Source organism: Natator depressus, chromosome 14, assembly GCF_965152275.1.
Source record: "Natator depressus isolate rNatDep1 chromosome 14, rNatDep2.hap1, whole genome shotgun sequence".
In the NCBI taxonomy this organism is placed as follows: domain Eukaryota; kingdom Metazoa; phylum Chordata; order Testudines; family Cheloniidae; genus Natator; species Natator depressus.
This window is the reverse complement of record NC_134247.1, coordinates 3,026,083-3,046,416: the sequence shown is the minus strand read 5'-3', so window position 1 is coordinate 3,046,416 and position 20,334 is coordinate 3,026,083. Positions and strand designations below refer to the sequence as shown.

The window sequence follows — 20,334 nt, the reverse complement described above, 5'->3', positions numbered from 1 at the left end:
GACTCAGCTCCCTGCTGCGGGAGCAGGGCGGCGCCAGCGCTGAGCTGAAGCGTTGGCCAGCTGGAGAAAGGTTCCATAGGCGGAGGGGGCTGACTCCTCTTGGCTGGGCAGGAGGGGGCCGGGCCGGGGCAGGCAGCCCCCAGGAGCTCCCCACAGCCTCGCCATCCTCCTTCAGGTCCCCCCGTAGACCTGCCGTGTGCTACCACGCCCCCAGAGCCCACTGCCACAGGGTGGTTGCTGGCAAGCGAGAGCCACCGCCCGTAACCCTGCCAGCTCTCTCCTACTGTCTGCTTGGGCTCCCTCGTCTGGCCCCAGCTTGTCTCCTGTCCTGTATGTAGCGCGTCAGCTTGCTGGGGCAGGGACCGACTCTGCTCTGGGTCTGTCCAGCACCTGGCACAGCAGGGTCCTGCTCTGTGCCTGGGGCTCCTGGCCCTATGCTAACACAGATGCTAGCTCTGGGGGGTGAAGAAGGGACCTACAGAACAGGCAGCCCACGTGGGCCCCACTGTCCGCTGTGCAGGGGCCCGGCTACGGGGCGAAGATGGAGTCCAGTTGTTCTGCACCCGTCCCCTGCTCTCCAACACACCCCTGGTTTTCATACCCCCCAGCTGGACCGGGCAAAGCGGGACAGCTGGGCAGGCGGGTCAGGACGCAAGGAAGGAGTTAAATGAGAGACAAGGAATCTCTCTTATTGGCCCCATTTCTGCTGGTGAGGGAGACAAGCTCTCCAAGCCCTGGCGAAGCTGGACAGCGAGTCCCTCTCTCACCAACAGCAGTGGGTCCAACAAAAGTATTACCTCCCCACACTTCGTCTCTCTCCTACCCTGGGACCAGCCCGGCTGCACCAACGCTGCATACGGCACCAGAGAGTTAAATGCTCACACTCCGGTTCCAGCCAATCAGCGCCTGGGGCTGTTCACACCTCCCCGAGCCCTGGCGTCAGGCTCTCTGCAGACACAGGCAGCCATGTTGCTTGCGTTCACACTTTGTGGCTTTTCAGGGCTCTCTTCGCCCTGGGAAGGCTGCAAATATTTTTTAGACTGAAATTTGGCAGCATCTGGAAGCTCTCAGGGCCCCGGCCCTCCTGGCTCCATGTCGAGAAGCAGTGTGTCAGAGACACCTGGCCTGGGGGGTCCCGGCTTTACACACTTCCTCAGGCTTTTAAAGGGGAAAAAACTGACAGGCCTGGGCTGGCGGGGCTCTGCACAGGGATGCAGTAGGACCTGCATGGAGGGGGCCCTTTAGAACCAGGTCAAGGCCCTGGAGTGCACCGTCCTGCCCTGCCCAGCCCAGGATGATGGGTGGGACGATCCCCGCTCTCTCCTTGCCCAGGGCCAGAGCTGGGGGACAAGCCGAGGGGCACAGACATTATTCCTGCAGGAGACTCCAGCTGCAGCGGGGTCCTTCCTCCAGCTGCAGCCCCAGCAGAGCCACTCCACACTGCTCAAACGCAGGATTTCGCACTAATCCGAGCCAGGAGCTGCCCCACATATAAGAAGCGCAGGGAATCTGGAGACAGTGGAGGGAAGGGGGAGGATGAAACAGGACTTTTCCATGTGACTCCCACTATTCTCTTGAAATCTGCCAGTGCGACCCCTCACCTGCCCCTGCAACCTGATATACGTTATTTCTAGGGTGCCAATCACCAGAGTCTTTACAGCGCCACCCTCACACGCATGCTACTGATCCTGACGTCCCAGCGGCAGGAGACAGAGGGAGACTGTGACAGGCTAGCTGCGAGCCAGGAGCACCTGGGGGCCACCTCTCCCCTTGTCGGATACACGTTTATTTCATTCTTTCACTGCAGGATATCCAGGTCACTGAGTTCTAATCTCGGCTCTAACACTCACTCCCTCAGTGGGCCTCAGTGAGTCACTTCCCTGCTCTGTGCCTCAGTTTCCCCATCTTTCAGGGATAATACAGCTCATTTCCCACACAAGCAGCTGGCGCACCCTGTGTTACTCTAAAGAGAAGACGCTCTCACAGGCTGCGCAGCGAACAGAACAAATATTTGAGGTTCAGTTTGCTGTTAAAATGCTATAATCTGGAGATATGTTGTCACCAATAAAACACTGGTAGATTACATTGGAAATAGGGAAAAACAAACAAAGAAAATGCAATTAATTCCCCTTCCACTGCAAAAGAAAACCCCTGAGAAAGGCAGAGCTGGAGGCGACGCCTGTCACCAAAGGCACGAGCTGGTGTTCCGAGTCGACAATGTTACATTTTATGGAGACCATTTCTTCGAAGTTTTGGCCCTGAAAACGTGTGAAAATTGCTCCGGCAAACCCAGAAATCTGTCTGTTCATTTGAAAGCCATTTAGCAGGTTCCATAACCAGAACGGAAAGCCGAGGGATGCAAATTAGCACCCAAGTAGCATTGCAACCCCCACCACGGATGTGCAGCCCGCCCCCTCCCCCCCCCCAGCTGGTCCTCACAAGTATCAGCAACCTGCCCTCTCCAATCTAATCTTTCCCCATCTTCCTCATCAATCAATTTGTCCCATAAAGCTCCCTGACATGCTGAAATATCGGCTAAACATCCACTCCATCCGTTTATGCAAATAGAATAAATCCATCCCGGCTTCTCTAAATATTGATTATGCTTCTTAATTTATCGCAAAATAATAATAATAATAAAATGAAAAGTTGGGAGCCGTGCTGGGGAGAGACGGGGGGCAGGGGGAACAGTTTGTGTCTGGAAAATAAATGGCAGCGAACGTGGAAAAGGTGGAGCAGGCTGTGTGGCAGGGACAGGGCGAGAGAAACTCCTGGACAAGGCTGTTTATTTCTGTCCCCAGCATGGAGCAGGGGCTCCAGTATTTTCACTGGGGCAATGGTGCGAGGGACGACCAAGGCTTGGCCTAGCTCCGAGCATTCAGTGGGAACTGCCTTCCAGACCCTGGATCTCTCCAAACCTCCAGCCCTTTAGACCGTCACAGGCTTGGAGTCAGGACTCGTGAGTTCTACTCCCAGTTCTTGTGTGGCCTCAGGCAGTCACTTCCCCACCCCGTGCCTCAGTTTCCCCACCCAAAGTGGAAGCTCATGGCACCAACTTCCCCCCCTTATAAAGTACTTTGAGAGCCACAGCTAAAAGCCCGATAGTGGCACCAACTCCCCCCCCCCAAAGTGCTCTGAGAGCCACAGCTAAAAGCCCGATAGAAACAAAGCCTTCTGTAAACAACAACAGTGAAAGTTTGTCGGGCCCAAGCACAGACCATTGGGTGCTGATCCTCAGCGCCCCGTCCCGACTCAGCACCAGCGCGCGCCCCCAGCCTGACAGCCGGCTGGGGGCTGTGGACGGCCACGACCACGAGAGCAGGTTCCTCCCAGGTTCTAGGGGCCCAGGAGGGAACGGCTGCCCAGAGGCGCTGGACTGTGCTGGAAGGAGAGGAGCGTCACTGCAGCTCGTGAACTGGCGTTGAGGCCAAGTCGTGGGCTCCAGGCGGATGGCGCTGCTCTCCCCACCTTGCCTCCGACAGCCCCGAGCCCACCGTGCACCGCAGCCCGCTGCAGCCAGCGCGGGCAGGCACGCCCAGGAGGCAGGGAGGGCAGAACATGCCACCCGGCAGCCACGGCGCAGGGCGACGGACCTCGCGGTGCTCTCCAGTGACCCCGTGTAGCCGGGCCAGAGCACGGGGGCTGGGGCCAGAGCCAGCCACCTGCTCAGTTACCACCAGCAGATGGGGGCCGACGCTGCCCACAGAACCCCCGGTGGCTCTGGGAAAGTCCTGGCCAGTGCTCTGCCTGCAGGATGCCCCAGTGCCGGGGCCAGGAGCACCTCGCACGCTGGATCCAGCGGTACACGTGGCACCGGGAGGGGGAACTCGGGAAGGGACCCACTTTCCCGGCCCATTGGAGCCATCCAGGCTCTAGCGTCCTGGCTACTTCTCCCCTGGTCCTGTCCGCACTGGAGAGATTCCCGGGGGGCAGCCCTGGGGAATCCGCTGCTTTATTTATCCACAGGGAGAGGCAAAGCAAGTCTCTGTTCCCCCCACGCACGGCACGGCCCTGGCCTGCAGAAACCCCTCCTGCCCCTGCAGCCCCTGGCCTCGGCAGCACAGGGACCAATTAGCACCTCTGCTCCTGGTGTTTCTGTGATCTGGGCACCTGCCCCTGGGGAAAGGGCTGAAGCCAGCAGCTCATCTGACACAGAGGCCATCCAACAGCTGTGGGGTGGGGCCAGCCGGGTGGCTGCAGAACACATCCACAGGCTGGGGGGCCTGGGCTCGCTCCCCGGGCTCCCCTGTGCCTTGCACTCAGAGCGCTGGATCTTTGTAAAGCCCCGAGGGCGGACAACGCTGTGCTCCTCTCAAAACCCAGTATCCTGGGACCTGGAAATGCAGCATTTTCCCTACTTTACAGGAGTTTTGCAGAGGACGGGAAGGATTTTCAGTCCTGTTCCGTGGGGTCAGCTGGTGGGAGGTTTGTTCACATGGGACAGGGTGTCTCCGCAAATGCTAAACCTGGCTTCCTAAAAGAAACTCCAGGAAAGGAAAGATACATAGAAAAGGAGATAAGGAATGCAGTTCTGCGCGTGCACACACATGTGAACACACACACATGCAGACACACACGCAGACACACCCCCTTCTCTCCTCTCTGCTGTTCATGTGTCCATTGCTCCATGAAAGACAGGGGAGAAATAAAGCAAGGCTGTTCTTGTCCCCCCCCCAAGGGCATCTCTCTCCTTGGGCACTTGCCCTAGGGCGTAGCCATGTTCACACTGACATGAGCGTGAACCATGAACACCGAGGAGGGGGAAGAGGACTCCCTCCATCCCCTGCCTGCTCTAAGAACCAAACCTTCGGATGGAGAAATACCGAACTTGTCACTCAAAGCTGCTCCCAGGACAGCTCAAGCTGCACTCGGCCCCAGCCCCAGCCGTTTACATCAGACACCCAGGGTTTATCTGAAAAGATTCGGCCAAACACACAAAAACAAACAAAGAAAGAAAAAACCTGGCGCCAAGAGAAATCAGCGACCACCTGATTATTTTTCTTTGTAACAATGAAACCCAGTTTGCATCTCAAGTTAAACCCCAAGCCCTTCGCAGTAACTGCTACCTGCCCCTTTCACCAGCGCCCAGGCACGAGACCGAAAACTGACCCTAGTTAGGAAGCAAGAGCCAGATAACTCCGCACCAAAGGCCGGAAATGCAAAGAGAACCAACAAACAGGGTAAATAATGACAGTCTTTTCACGTCCTTCCCTTGTGCCAATCTAAAGTGTTATCCCAGACCCCACACATGAATTTCCTTTGTTTTTCCCTTCAGATAATGAGATTTTTAACCCAATGCTGCCCCTTTAAATATTTGGCAAATAGGAAATAAGTGTAATACAATTTTCTCAGTGTTATAATTTAAGATTAATCCATATTGTTATGGCACTAAATAAATGCTGTAATATTGAAATGCAGTTCAAATTAGCTTGACAGAGTGCCAGACGTACAATTAAAATGTTATCCAATGGGTAATCACAAGCTAGTTTCTACGTTATAAGTGCCACTTGCAATCTGTCGCCTTTCGACTGAGAGAGAGAACGGAGGAGCGGTTCTGATCAGCACCACTTCACGTCCCAACGCTTAAAAAGCCAGACAAACACAGCCACCGGAGCAAACACCTCCAGAACTCCCCCTGCCAAGCTCAGCTCCCCCATCATCACACTGGTACCACTCTGAATGCACTCCAGAGCCAGCAGAAAGGTGCCCGTGGGAAGTAACAAGACACAAGCTGCTGGGGATGTGGGTCTAGACTGAGAAATGACCCACTGGTCACACCCCTCTCCCCTCCTGTGGTCGTAATCGCAGCACTGGTGATCCCATTAGCCTGGGACTTGGCAGACTCTGGTTCAAATCCCTGCTCTGCCAGAGTGCCAATGGGACCTTAATCTCTAAATTCTCTGGCCTTGCTGCATGGGGAGGAGGAATCTATCAAGACAGTAAGGTGCTTGGATATCCCCATAACGGGGCCAGGAAGCAGCTGTTCTGGACGGACAGTGGTTGCCCCCCAGGGGTAGGTGCACTCAGGAAGTGGGGGGATGCACAGCTCTTCCCTGGATGCAAGGGAGTGCAAGACGACTGGGCACCTGCTCCCTGCGGGGACAGACAGCACCCCGGGCCAGCTGGAATCAGGGCAGCTTTGTGAACCAGGTCAGCGAAGGGATCTCTTGGGGGGTGCCTCTACCAGCCCCCGGGCGACTCACACAGCAAGGTGCTACTTGAACCCAGTCACTGCCGCCAATAAACCCTGGGAGCTGAATCCAACCCCAGCCCACCTGGAGCTTCCTGCGCACGTGCCCCTGGGTGCGATTCTCCCATCACTGCTTAGGCTCCGGGCCCTGCTTCTCCCGCCTGACCCCTCATGTCACCATTCGCCCCGCACGCATGGGGTGTCAAACGCTGCGGCTCTGAGCTGAGCGGTGTCACGCCCACTTTGGCCAGGTGCGAAGGACAGCGGGCACAGAGGGGCCGGGTGGAGACAATCACACCTGGAGCTTCTTGCATCCAAACCGGGGCCGGGAAATCCTTCCTGACAGCCTGCTTTGCTCCCTGCGTTTCTGGAACACAAGCAGGAGGCTCTCACCAAGGCTGAGCACTTCCACCCTGGGTAAATCCAAAGGGCCTTTGCCGACGAGCTGCAGTCTGTAGGGCTGAGAACCAGCCCTGGAATTGCTACATTAAGTTCTCAGAAAGTGTTTCAAATACATAAAATGCCCACAAAGGGCGAGAAGGCAGAGCAGCCCCTTTCTCTCAGGCCCCGAGCAAAGCAACAACAAAAAAATTACCAAAACAGAGTGTAAGCAATAAAGCAAAACTGATAGGTAGGCCAGCTCTAAGCCCCACTAACATAAATATTGGTTTTACTCGGTGAATCCCACTCCAGCTTCACGAGGAGAGCTTCTTCACCCTGCTATTTGATGACGTATTCCTGAATTTCTGAGTTACCCTAGAAATAAATAAAACAGAACTGGGCTTTGATCCGTGCTATACACACATGCTTGGATTTCGCTACGTCTGGTGGCTTCCAAAAGGGGGCTCTGGTAATGGTGCAGCTCAGCTCACATGGGGCGTGGTCTGATGCCTGCTGACGTCTGTCTGTCCATCTCAGAGGACGCTGGAAGAGGTGCGCATGGTACTTTATATCTGTAGTCTCAAAGGAAGGGGAGTTTCCTCATCCTCACTTTAGAAATGGGGAAACAACGGCTCTGGGAGGGGAAGTGACTTGACCATGGTCACACAGCAGGGCACTGGCATAGGCGGGAATAAGAACACGGGTCTCCTGGCTGCACTGCACCTCCGGCTAACTGGGCCTGCCCCTGGAGCTGCCGGCTCTCCACAGCAGAGGCCTCAGCTCTTTGCAGGTGGGGCGTTGGCCTGGTCTGTGGAAAGAGTCTTTGTTTATCGAGCCAGCTCCCCAAGGTGTTTCCCTCGCGGCTGCCCCCGGAGATTTGTTTTTTTACACAGCTGTGGTCCTGCCTCAGCCAGAGTGCTGAGCCCCGACTCCCTGGCAGGGGGGCGAGCTCACCAGTGTGGGTACGGGCTGCCCAGCCCAGCCCAGCCCCAGCCCAAGAGCTGCAATTCACCCGCCTGCAGAGAGCATGCAGCAAGCCCACCACGCTGCAGCATGGGGACAGTGGTTTCTCTGAGGCCTGTGAGCAACAGGTCCTGCCTGGACTCCAACAGCTGCTTCTCCCTCGCGACTACTGATAGCTCGCAAGCGGTCGCTGCACCTCAGGTGGGCTCCTCGGCCTCCCCCAGGGTCACCCCCACCTCCCTGCATTTCTCCAGCCCCGCAGCCCCTGAACTGGGCAGGGACACGGCCTGGGAGAGATGGTTCAACACGCGCGTCCCACAACCAGCAGCCGGATTAACACAAGGCCCAGCCCCCCCACCTCTGGGCACTGAGGCAGGTTAAGAAATCCGGGGCTGAGGAGCGACCAGCCAGGAGCTCAGATGTGTCCCCAAAACTTGGGCCAAGCTGCTTTGGTCTGACCCATGGGCCAGATGTCTCCCCAGGGCTGTTTGTGTGGCCATCCTGCCTCCAGTCCCAGCCTGGGGGACAAAAAGGGCCTGGGAGGGCTAGAAGTGGGTCAAGCCCCCAGGCAGCAGAGAGCGGGGGTGGGGAGAGACATGAGGATACCACCTTCGGTTCGATAAGCTGTGACGGGGAGAATCAGTTTGAGGCCCCAGAAGGGAAGGAAGGGGAAATGGGGGTTTGATCGCCTGGGATCGGCTCTTCTCCAGTCCAGAGGGATTCCCACATCCCGACCTGGGTGTACAGTACAGCCAGGGCAGAAGGGAGCTGAGTTTGCAACTCTGGGCCCATCTGTTTTATTGTATTTTACAGAGTGGATGAAAAAGAAACCAGCCCAATAGTCCCATTCTTGGAGAATGGAGTATTCACACATTTTGCCCTGTGCGCTCCACGGGTCTTTCCAAAACAACCTATCAGCATTTACAGGAAGTGCATTTAACACAAGTTCGTTTGCCCAGCCCGGCCCTGCCTCCTCCCTATGTTCCATTCTGAAGCTGCCTGTTTAAACTCCGGTGCTAACAGCTACAGATTCCCCTTCCCCTACATGCACCCCTGGGACACTGGGTTGGTCAGGTGAAGGGGACATTTGTTCAGATCTTGGGGGCTCAGCACCATGGGGTCCCTGGGAACAGAGATCAGTGACTTGCACGGTACATTTTTCTTCTCCTAATATACACGTCCCCCTTCCCCACAGGATCTCTCTCGCTCTCTCTCTCTCATGCCCAGACACACACAATCACTCACAGGATCTCCCTCTGACATCACCGGCAGCTGGAATATTTATATCTCTTTCACCATGATGAACAACAAATTTATACCAAAAAAAAAAAAAATCCCTCAGTACATCAAAGAGATTCACATCCCTGAAACAGGAATCCAATTCCATGTTATAGCGTGGCCGCTCTGGCACCCCGGGGTCAAGCATTCATTTCATATTTTGGGGCAATCGTAACAGTATTTATTAGAGACACTTAGTGTCCGCAGGTGAGATCATAAAAGGTGCCGTACCGTTCATCTAGCCCCGGCCTCTCTGGCTCCCCACAGACATGCACACACCAGTGTCTCTGCCCAGATCCAAATAATAACTAATGAACAGATGAAACCACTCCAGCGTAATTCCACAAGATTTTGGTTTCTTCGTATTCTGCTTTTTTTCTCCCTGACACATGTGAATTTACCTCCCGCCTCCCCGCCTCAGTAATCTTCCGCAGGAGGGTCCCTAATAAGGAGCAGACAAGTTAATCTCAAAATCTGTTTTAACTCTGACACCTACTTCTTAAAATGCAATGCAGAGGCTGGGCCGGCAAGCCACAGTAACACACAGGCGGAGAGGAAGGAAAAGCTCCTTTTGGGATGATGGATAGCTAACTGATCCCTGCAGCCCTGGATCTTCATGCTAGCTCAGGCTGTGCCTGTAAAAGATGGAAGGCTGTCGTCTTCCACCGCGCCCAGCCGGTGTGACTGGGGCTGGATGTACACACAGTCACCCACCCACCCACCCACCCACCCACTTTAAATGAGTCAGATTTAATCTTAAAGTAATTAAAAGACAGTTGTGAGGTGGTTTGCCTCAAGTTCCATTCTTCATTCTTGCTCCCACCCAGCACTGGTTTTGTTGCTTCTCTCCTGCTCGGTGAATTGCTGCTGAAGACACACACAGCTGCACATGTATGTGTGTGTGCGTGCGATCAAGGGCTCCTGTACCCAATTCACCAGCCTCCGATGACGTGGATTCGGCTGCTTCCAAGGTCTTAGGAAATTAGAGAAACAATCTCCAGCCCGTTTAAAAAAGAAAACACGGCCCCACCTGTTTCTGACCCATCCCCTTCTCGGGAATGCCGGAATACAAAAATTAAGTGTTCGGACCGATCCCAGTCTGGAATTTAATCCACCGAGACAGCTGCAGTGAGAACTGGAGCAGGAGATGCTGGCAACTTGGGCCCTGAGGGCTCGTAACTGACACACGATGGGGCCTGATTGAAAACCAGAAATCACCAGGATCACGTCACAGCAGTGCTCCGGGGCTCCCTCAGCTACTCAGCAATGTTTGGCCTCAGCAAAACTCCTGCTCCTGCCTTATGTAAAATCCCTTCCAGGCTGCTGCTCTCAGGGTACAGTATTATTATATATTACAACAAATAGAGAGCTTTTCTGCAGTGACAAATAGCACTACATGAGCTAACCTATATATTAGCCTATAAAAATGTCACAAGGGCAAAAATTTAGACTCCGTGTAAAGTATCGAGTTCACAGAACCTCTTTGTCGAAGTTTTCCACTTCTTCTTTCCCTTATTTCATTTATTTATGGGCATTTCCACCGTGGTGTCTGAGCACCACGTGAGATTCAAGGTCCCAGGCCAACATCCACCCTCTGCCAGACCAGTGTGAAGTTGGAGTAAGTTTGCAGATTTACACCAGGAAAACTTTGATGAGGCTGGTTTGCTACTAGCAGGACTCTTTCCGGTCTCTTTCCCAGACAGCGATGGGGTCTGGCAGGCTTTTCATATTGATTCAGCGATAATCTTTCAGTTCCTTCACAGAATTTTAATTGTGGAACAAAGTGACTTTTATAGAAAATCTGTTCTATATTACAGGGCATATTCCATGAGGGATTGTCAGTGACTTTAATGGGAGTTAGGCAGAAAAATTAAAATATGCCCCTATAGGTTCCAAAGGACAAAATCTATTCTGTTCTGTTCTGTTTGTTTCTCTCTGTAATTGCATCAGAAATAAGAAATGTCAAGCATCCAAACTCTGACGTATCAGAAGTCACACAGGCAACTTCCCAGAACACAGGGCTGCGCCTATAATGCATAAATCACACTTTGCTCTTGTTTAGTAACTTGCATTAGAAAATTTCAGCGCCCTTTACAAAGGTGGGTAAGTGGTCTCCATATTGTACAGATGAAGAAACTGAGGCACAGGAAAAGACTCAGAGAGCAAGGAAGTGAGAAAGCTGGAAATGGAGCCATGGGGTCACGATTCCCAGTCCTGTGCGCCAGAGCTGCAGAATATTCTCTGACATATTCATTTGCATGATCTTTGCGCCAAAACCAGATGCAAACCGAAGCATTTGGCTGTTCTAACTCCCAGCTTTGAATGATGGGTTTAATAAAATAAAATGAAACCTTTTTATCTTATATTCTGCGCATCCTCCAAGTTACCCACAACCTTGGAGCCATCTGCAAGGTATTCTGGGACATGTAGTCCCACGCTTGAAGGGGCACCAGGGGAGGGAGCCATGTTACAGACAGACAACCCTAGGGCCTCATTTCAGGGCCACACATGCCCTGTGAATTGCACTGTGGATAACCCTGACCAAGAGGCAGCCGGTACCAAAGCAAAGGAAAAGACAGATGTGGGCGAGACATTGGGTCCTCTCCTCAACGTGTGTAAGTCCGGGCAGCTTCCTGACTTCAGGGGAGTTACGCTGATTTGCACAAGTTGGGGATCCGGCCCTATCCTGCAATTAACGTTCTGTGCCTGTCTTTCCACCTTTTCGGTTTACCGCAGCCAACCCACTATTTTGTCTGGTTATTTATCAGGGAGAGTAATTATTAATCATCGTTCATTACCGTTAGCCACGTTTCCAAAGCACTCGGCGCCAGGCCATGGAGCAGCAGCGAGAAAAGAATGAAACTGGGTTAACAGCTAAATAAGTAAACATACGGTGTTCTAATGTCTCTTCCTTGCAACCAACTGGGCTACTTCTCCCCCCTCCAATTTAGAGACCCAGCCACGGCTAGCTGGAGGGGTTACACCCAGCTTTCCCGAGCACACATTTGGGGGCTCCATTACCTTAATACGTTTCTATTGTGAAGGCTCACTGCTGGCAGCAGCTACAAGAGGAGTGTGTCCTGAAGCGGCGGGGCAGGAGATTCTGACTTTGCTCTCAGACATCCCCCTTTTGAAGGGAGGCGAGAGGGCTCTTTTGTGGGTACCAAGCAGAGGAGTGCAGGGTATTCCGAGGCGCTCTGTCGTCCCATTATTAATGCTCGCAGGCTGCACTAATGACACAGGTAAGTTGACAGCATACATCCTAGCCGCCTGCTGGACTGCATCTCGTTTGTTCAAACATACTCTCAAAGGTGTCCAATCATTTATCAAATTGAAATGACCGTGTCGCCTTCCAAAGGCCCGGAGCATCCAAATCGCCTCCTCATTTCCTAGCACCCCCTTCCCAAAACTCCACCACCCCACGGGCTGGCAAAAGGGAACTGTTTGCAGGGCAAGTCTCCTTGTCCTGCCTGTGCCCAGAAATATGGCATTTCATGATTCTGCCTTTTTTCATTCTCTGCCGTGTCACAGACTCCAATACAAATCTACTAATCCAGCAGGAAATGATGGACTCCAGAAGCCCAACCAATTAAATTTAGACTCATGAAAAGCTCGGTGGCTAGTAAATTATAATTTTTATTAGCTTGAACAATGTTCCCGTAAGAGAAAGTGGAGACTCTCCCATGAATGGCTCTTGTATAATTTATTTAACTTCATGGGCCTTGCCAAAGCCCGGAATATTTTTAGATCTTTCTGTTGTTGGGTTTGGCTTTTTTTTTTAAGCGAGTTTCTGGAGGGGTATTTTTAGACTCATACATGTTATTTTAACAGACTTCTTTGCATTTGGACTTCCATATGTCACACAGCCTCTCCTACAAGGCTGGGCAGGTTTCTAAGAATTGCTGGAGTCAATTTCTTAGGATGCGCTATTTGCACCAAGGCTCTGCCTGCCACTAAATTAGCATCACCCAGCGTGGATAGTCCTATAGAAAAATTCCACTTCTTATAGGAATAATCAGACATGATGGTGTAGCAATTCCCAGTGGAAAAATGCACATTCCAAAATTGAGCTTTAATTTCCCAGTGTGTGTGTTAACCGCAGCTGCCTTGCATAACAATGTATATCTTACAGTTCTTGTGCAAAAGATCAGCCCTGGCAGTTCCTAGCTGTTAGCTGTGCATTGCCTTTGATGTCTCATGCTACTTGTCATTTATAAGTAAAGATGGTTAGAGTCTTTAGAACATGTCTTTGAACAGTAACTCTTTTAGCACCTATTTAATGCTGGTAACTGTGTTGCAAAAACACTCACTGGTGTCATGCAGTTAATGAGGTATTTACTAAAATGTATTTTCTTTTTTAAAAAAGAAGAACACTAAAGGCAGTGGGGGGAAACCCCTTTACAGGGTTTTTCTCACCAGGAAATTACTGGATTTAATGATAGCTAAATCTATATGAAGATCTATTATTCCTTGCAAGTTTCAGGGCTTGGACGGTGGTGGAGTAAAAGATGGAAGTACTCCACCAGAAATTCTCGGCTTGCAGTCCTTTATGGTCCCTGCTAGAGACGGCTGCCATTCCTGATTACTATTAATCTTTATTAATTAGTATGATGATTATATTTGTGTTCCTAGCTGCAGCAGTTCACAGATTATTTCTTATTGTCAGCCCCATTCAAGCCAAAACGCTGAAACATGCAGCTACCTTGGAGGGGTGGCAGGGGAGAGAGAGACAATGTTTATATTTGGAGGTTTCCCTAAAAGATAAGAATGTCTCTCTTACTAAATAAGAGTCTACAGCAATGTTGAAATTTCAGCAGCTCGAGGCAGCAGGACTGCTAAATAACCCTGCTCCTCTCTCTCTCTCTCTCAACTTTCACAGCTTTGACTTTGGACCATCTGCATTAGAGACAAAAAAAAATCTACCACTGCACTAAAAATAACGCTACAAAACATTTTAATTGCACCTTTTGTGACAAGGTTACTATAACAGCACTTTACCATAAAATTTCTACAGCAGGATTATAAAACTCTCAGCACTCCGTTTTAAGAAAAACAATTTGTGAAACATTAAAAGCTAACTCCAAAATCAAGGTCTTTGCAGCTGACTTTAAAAAAAAAAAAAAAAGGACAGTTTGAGGGGAGAGAGGAAAGCTTTCCGCGGGGAGAGAATTCCACAGCAACAGGAGTGTTACAATAAATGCTCGATCAACTATGTATGCCTTCTGGAATTTTGCCTGACTAGAAGAATGACTGGACATAAAAACAAAGTTCATTCTGAGCAGCGCTTTTCTTATTAGAACCAATATACCCCCAATGGATCTGTCTCATTTGGGGGCCTTCCAAGCCGTACATTTCAATTTTTATCCAAATCTCAACCTGAAAATTGAAGGAGTCAAAACAATTCCGTCAGGACAGGTTTTGCTCGTCGTCGTTCCTAAGACATCCCATGTGTGTATGTTTAAAAGCTGAGAGCAGGGGGTTAAGAGACATTAATAACCTTTTTCAGATTAAAAAAAAAACTGGCAAAGCTCCATCCAGTCTAGTCGGTATATTCCTACTCAACGGCCTCTGGTCCTTGTGAGGTCGTTCCCTGTATTATAATTAAATACTCAGTGTCAAGATACCATCAATAATTTATTCTACAGGAATCACCAATTTGCTTACCTGCAAGTTTTCTCATCTCCCCCGAATTCCCCAATGAGACTTAAACACAACGCTGAGGGCTTTAGAAAGAGGGTTTCTCTGCGCTACATGAGGGACTATGTGCTTGATCCAGTGAAGACTACGTGGGGCTTTGGATCAAACCTTCTCTGAAGCGGGATGGGGCACTGTCTGAACTAGAGGCACTAACCAAGGAGCACAGAAGAAACAAGATTTAAACACAAATCTGACAATTTGCCCTGTTTGTCCAGCTTTATATTTTAAAATAAACCCTGGTGTCATTTGGGAGCATCTGTTTCTGAAAGGCTGAGCTGCAATCAGCATATTGCAATTTTGAAAAAAACAAAGGGGAAGGGAAGAAACAGTAAGAGGAAATACACATTTCACCCAGGGAAAATTCTGCAAACATATGATGTAATTATTTAAAATACAGCACATTTAAGAATAAGTATGTCTAGATCATTGCGTTTGTTATTGGCACTTTTTTTCATCTCATCATGCTAAAAGCCCATTAGTAATTATGCAATTTTTGTGTGTCATTTTTTTCTTTTTAGGAAATTTACAGTCTTCTTTTGACTGCGCTCCCAGATGACAATTCTCCATTCTAGTCCATCTCATGCCGTCCTTTTTAATCCACGCACTAATTGTAATCCCATTAAAGCAGATATAATTTTATTAGTATTCACAGTTCATCAACCTAGCAATAATAACTCTTGCTGCTGAGTTTAAAAAAACTGCAAAACATTTACTCTGATGTTTAAAGCAAACTGTAAACAAACCGAGCTAGCTATATGCTTGTGCAGCACTAGAGCTACATCCATCCATCCTCAAATATCTCTCATACGTACACACAATGCACACGCAGCTTCCCACAGCCTCTCTTTCTTGACATTAAAAAACAGCTAACAGATTTCAAATCCAGCAGTCTGTGCAGAAAAACTTTGAGGACAAAAATATATTCACTTGTGGGTTAATACGGAGGCAGCTGAGAGTAGCACATAAGAATTCCACCATTCCCACTTGCAAATACATTTGCAGAGGGAATATGGAGGAAATAAGATTTCTAACTCCAATCTTTCATTTCGCACACAGCAGAAGCTCCCTTTAAAATCCAGTCCACGGCGGATCAACCCTTTGGAAACCTGAGAAGCCCACAATATTCAGAAGCAAAAGCAAAATGTGAGGGCCAAATCCTGAAGCCTCAGTTCCATTTTCCCTTACTCCTCTCTCAGGCCAGTTTCCCACTAAGTGAGGCCTGAGAACAGCACTATAGTGGGGATTGACCCCGGCCCTTTTGATATACATCAGTACCGAAGACAGTGAATACACCTTACCTCCCCAGAAACCCCGAGCTGCTCATGCATATAATTGACCCGCTGATAGTTTTTTATTGTGTTTTGTTTAATATTAAGCATGTAGCTAGTAGGTACCTGATAGATTTCCCCTCACCCCTCTCTGGTTGCAGGCTGCTCTGAAGCATTAGTTGATTAAACGGCCACTGCTGATGATCTCCAAAGACCCTATTGCATCTCACTGGGTCTATTTTTCTTGCCACACTTTGTATGCCTTTAGCAGGATACCGGAGGCACTTGTTAAAGCTATTGCATGGCCCTGCAAACCCATTCGCACCCTGACACTTCAGGGCTTTATATAGAAACAGGATTTTCTAGTCCTACACGACCAGCCCTATTAACACAGCCCGGCACACGCCACTGCCCCAATCGGCAAGGCCCCAGCCAGCCCCTCGCTGCTCCCCGCGTCCTGGCACGGAGCAGCCCTTTTGCTCAGCCCCCCGAACGCCTCCTTGTCGTCCCCCCCCCGTCCCCCCCCGAGGTTCCCCGGGTTCTTAGGGCAGCGAGGGCTTTTCGGCGGGGTTCTTTTCCTTTCGCCGCCTCTCGCCTCCAGCCCAGCGGCTGCACAGAACAGCTCCCGCTCGGGGACACAGACCGCTAGCGCCCCGCACGGAAGCGGCCCGGGGGACTGAGCGGGGCAGCCCCCCGCGGAGCTGCGCGCTCCCTCCCGCCGGCCTGGCCGCCGCGCCGCCCGGGGACCCGCGGCTGGCTCCGTGCACCGGCCGCTGGCTGCGGGGGACGGGCGGGGACCCCACTGACCTGTGTGCGCCGCCATGGAGATGGGCGCGGGGAAGAACTTGCCCGGCTGGAAGTGGCCCGGGTGCTGCACGGGGCTGTGGCCGGAGGCGGCCAGGCGGCCGGCGCTGCTGCGGTGGCCCACGCTGCCGCGCTCGGCGAGGAGGTGAGGCGGGGGCGCGAACTCGCGGCCCTCCATGCCGGGGCCCGCTGCACGCACCCCGGCGGGCGGGCCAGCGGCGGCGGCGGCGTCTCCTCAGCGGGGCAGCGCTCGTCCTTCAGGGCTCCGGCGGGCTCGGGCCCCGCTTCTGCTCCTGGCGTCCCGGCTCATCCTCTGCGGAGGGGAGAGAGAGCGTGAAACCGGCTGCAGCCCACCTGGGGGACGGGAGAAATCCCCGGCCCTGGCTCCGGGCTGATCACCGAGCCGCGGCGTTGATGGGGGCACGAGAGGGTTTTAAAAATACAGAACCCGGGCAGCGCCCCCCCTTTTAACTGGCAACTTGAGGAGACCAGCCCCCCACCCCAAGGCAGAGCAACATTTTACCCAAAACGTGAATTGCATCTGCGAGGGAAAGACAAAAACCTGCCCCCGGACCTGAAAATCCCCCCGGATCTATGGGCCCCGGGCCGCCTGGGTCAGGCCTTTTGACGGGGCTGGGTTGAAAAAAAACACAAATAAATAAAATAAAATCTCTCCCCGTTTCTCGGAGAATGTACTTCTCCGAGCCGCCGACTACCCGGGCAAGCCAGCGCCAGCTCTGCGCGGAGCCGCCCCGCGGGCGCAGGGGACGCTTCCCCCCAACTCTGCTTTCGGGCAGGTCGCGCTGGGCCGCGGCGGGGTCAGTTCTCTGCCGCAGGAGCCGGGCCTGCCTCCCCCACCCTCCGCCCTCGGGGGGAGAGAGAAGTCGCACGATGGGCTCCAGTGGCTCCCCCGGACAGCCCGTGCAAGGAGCAGACCCCAGCGCCCGGCCTGGGAGAGAGAGGACGGGGCAGAATTCGTGCCGCTGGCCCCGAAATAAATCTCACCCTCCGGCCACCGCGGTGGCAAACCCTGCCTTCGGTGGGCAAGGCCGGGGCTTTAAATTCTTCTATACACTGTTCCCAGACCAAACAGTTATGTAAGGTGCTTCCTGGGCATTCACTCCGTTTGCACACAAGGCTGTTTGGCTCGGGCCCAGCGCCTGTAACATTAGGCCAAAAGGAGGAGGAGGAGGGCGGGGGGTCTTGCTTCATAAATGTGGGAAAAAAGCGAACGGTCAGGTAGCATCTACGAATTTCACGAGCTCCCTACTCCCTGCATTTTGCCTGCGTGTATAAATAAATACAAACAAAGCGCCGGCACACCCGGGACCCGAGAGAAGCCTGCAGTGGGTTCTGCTCCTGCCACACCATTCCTCGCCGTTCAAATCCCAGCCCCCCGCCCCAGTCCAGGGCTCCCAGACACTCGTTTTTGCCCAGTCTTCTCCTTCAATCTGTATTGTTTTAACGTTTCATCTCACCTCCAACCAAAGGAGAATAATAGATTCACTACCCTTAATTGTTAACATTCCAGGGGGGAGAAAGGATATTATTTTAACCCGGATCATAACAACAAAGCAATTAAGATGTTTTTCATTTAGCGAATACCCTTTTCAATTGCTATATTTAATGCTTCCAGCCCTACAGTGTCTTATTTGCAGACTACTTTTGTGTTTGATTTAATCTATAACCGAAAACACAATGTATTAAGTGAATACATATTTGCACAGCTGATAAGTATTTTATGTATATATTTAGATGGGGAGCTTTTGCATTGTAAATAAATTCGAACTAACACAATGAGCTCTCTTTGCCTTACAACTTAATACAAAGGGGGGGTGGGTTTTTTCTCCCCCTATTGAGATCATAATCTCTCTCTTTTAGCCTAGCGAATATTTCCTACTTTGCAATTACAGGGAATTATTGGAAGGATCCTTCGCTTTGCAAGAATCTTACGGAAGGGGTTTTTTTCTCAGCAGTCAGCCGAAATCACCTAAAAAGCAGCGGAAATGGGTCTGGGTGAGAATACAGGAAAACACCCACTTCAAAGCAATATATAGATATGAAATTCACAGGGGGAAAAATTGCAGCCTGCAAGACAAAGCTCAGTTCGCAGTTTCAGCAGCCTGGCGGGGTGAATGGTTTCACATAGCAACGCGGACGGGAAAGCTTGTTTTGCAGAGGGAAAGATTCCCACTCTCTGATTCATCTCGGGTTCAGATATTTTTAAAATGAATAAAAGGACAGCAATCTGGCCAGGGCCTGGGTGAGCAGGAAAATGTCCTGGGATCAGTTACAGGAAGGGGGGCTGGACACCCCGCCCCGCAGTCCGCTTACGGCTTTGTTTGCACAATGGAATTATTACTCTTATTTGTCAGGATCGTGTCCTGTTTGCAGGCCCGGGTGGAGCAGGCAGCGGAGAAGGGCTGGGGGCCGAGGTGTCACACACCTATATTCCCAGCCGCTGTTCTTCTGCCTGAGACCGGCGGGGGTTCGGTAAATCCCCCCCCCCAGCTTTCAAACATGCCCCAATCTCCAAACCCCATTCATCAAATCCCCTCCCCCACCCCCCAAAATCTCTCCTTCCGACCGTCTCCCGGCAGCCAAGGGCAGGCGGGCCGGGGCTGCTCGAGTCAGCAGCGGCTGGAACAATGCGAGGAAGGAAAAACACGGAGCGGGAAGCGGTTAAAAATACATCGCGGGGAGAAGGTGGGAACAAATATTCCACCGCAAACGGCCCCGAGTCCGACCCGGCCCAGTCGGGCTTCCACGGACCCGCGCTTCTGCTGGGCCTTTGCGGGGGGGTTTGGTCCGGCCCAGCCCTGCTCGCCTCGGCGCCGGGGCTGTGCAGCGCCGGGGCTGCCGCCCTCCCGCCCCGCGCCAAGGCAGCGGGCTCTCCATAGCAGGCACCCGGGCTCGGCTCCCCGACCTCCTCCCCTTCGCTCGCCGCTTTGCATCCGCAGAAGCTAGGGGCGGCTCGCGGTGCAAGCGCCTGCCCCAGCCCGGCCGCGAGAGCTCTCCGCCGGCAGCCGCGGGGAGAGCGGGCCGCTGGGGAGCTGCCCGGATCGGCCTCGCAGCAAGCCCAGCGAGAGCCCGGGTTGGGGCCGACTGGCCGCGGGCCGGGTGTGTTCCTCCCCACCCCGAGGCTTTCTCCTGCTTTCTAGCTGGGTTTTACAACCCCCTTTTTTGCACCGAGAGGGAAAAAGCGCCACCAGCCGCAGCTCCTCGGAGAAGAGGCGCAGCCTCGAGCCCTGCACCCCGAGATTGTGCATTTGTCTAACAAAAACCTCCCCCGCTCGCGTTTCCAAATGAAAATTAAACAAACAAAAAGCAGCTTCCCGATTAGAGGGGACACCCCCGGACCCGGACAGAGAGGAGACACACAACGACCGCCACGGCCAGCAAACGCAGACAGATTTGCAACGAGCCGGCCTCCCTGCGACCAACAACAAAACCTACCGAGCCCGAAGGTTTAAAAAAAGCCGGATTTTCTCCCCAGTATCTCCAACTCAATCTTCCTTTAAAATCTATTAATTAACAAGCAAAGTCCGTGTGACCATAAAAAAAACCAACAGCCTCAACTTGCACCTTCCCCCAAACCTAATTTTGTTTTGGGTTGGGTTTTTTCCTTTGGATTTTTTTTTTAATTCAGATTTGTCCTCTATTCAAATTTAGCAAATGCGCTGAGGGAGAAAGAAAGCACTCCTCGGCGCTCGATGCAAAGCTAAATCTCTGCTGCAACCACGTATTTATTTT

At 52.2% G+C, this 20,334-nt stretch overlaps 1 protein-coding gene across 1 annotated transcript in view; it reads right to left on the bottom strand.

The window, feature by feature from the left end:
• BAHCC1 (BAH domain and coiled-coil containing 1) overlaps positions 1-16,774 on the bottom strand; it is a 78,397-nt gene extending 61,623 nt beyond the window's left edge. Inside the window, 1 exon segment of the mRNA XM_074972132.1 lies at positions 16,585-16,774. Within this exon segment, the coding sequence (XP_074828233.1) occupies positions 16,585-16,759 (175 nt within the window). The 5' untranslated portion in view covers positions 16,760-16,774.
• Between the last annotated feature and the right edge of the window lie 3,560 nt (positions 16,775-20,334).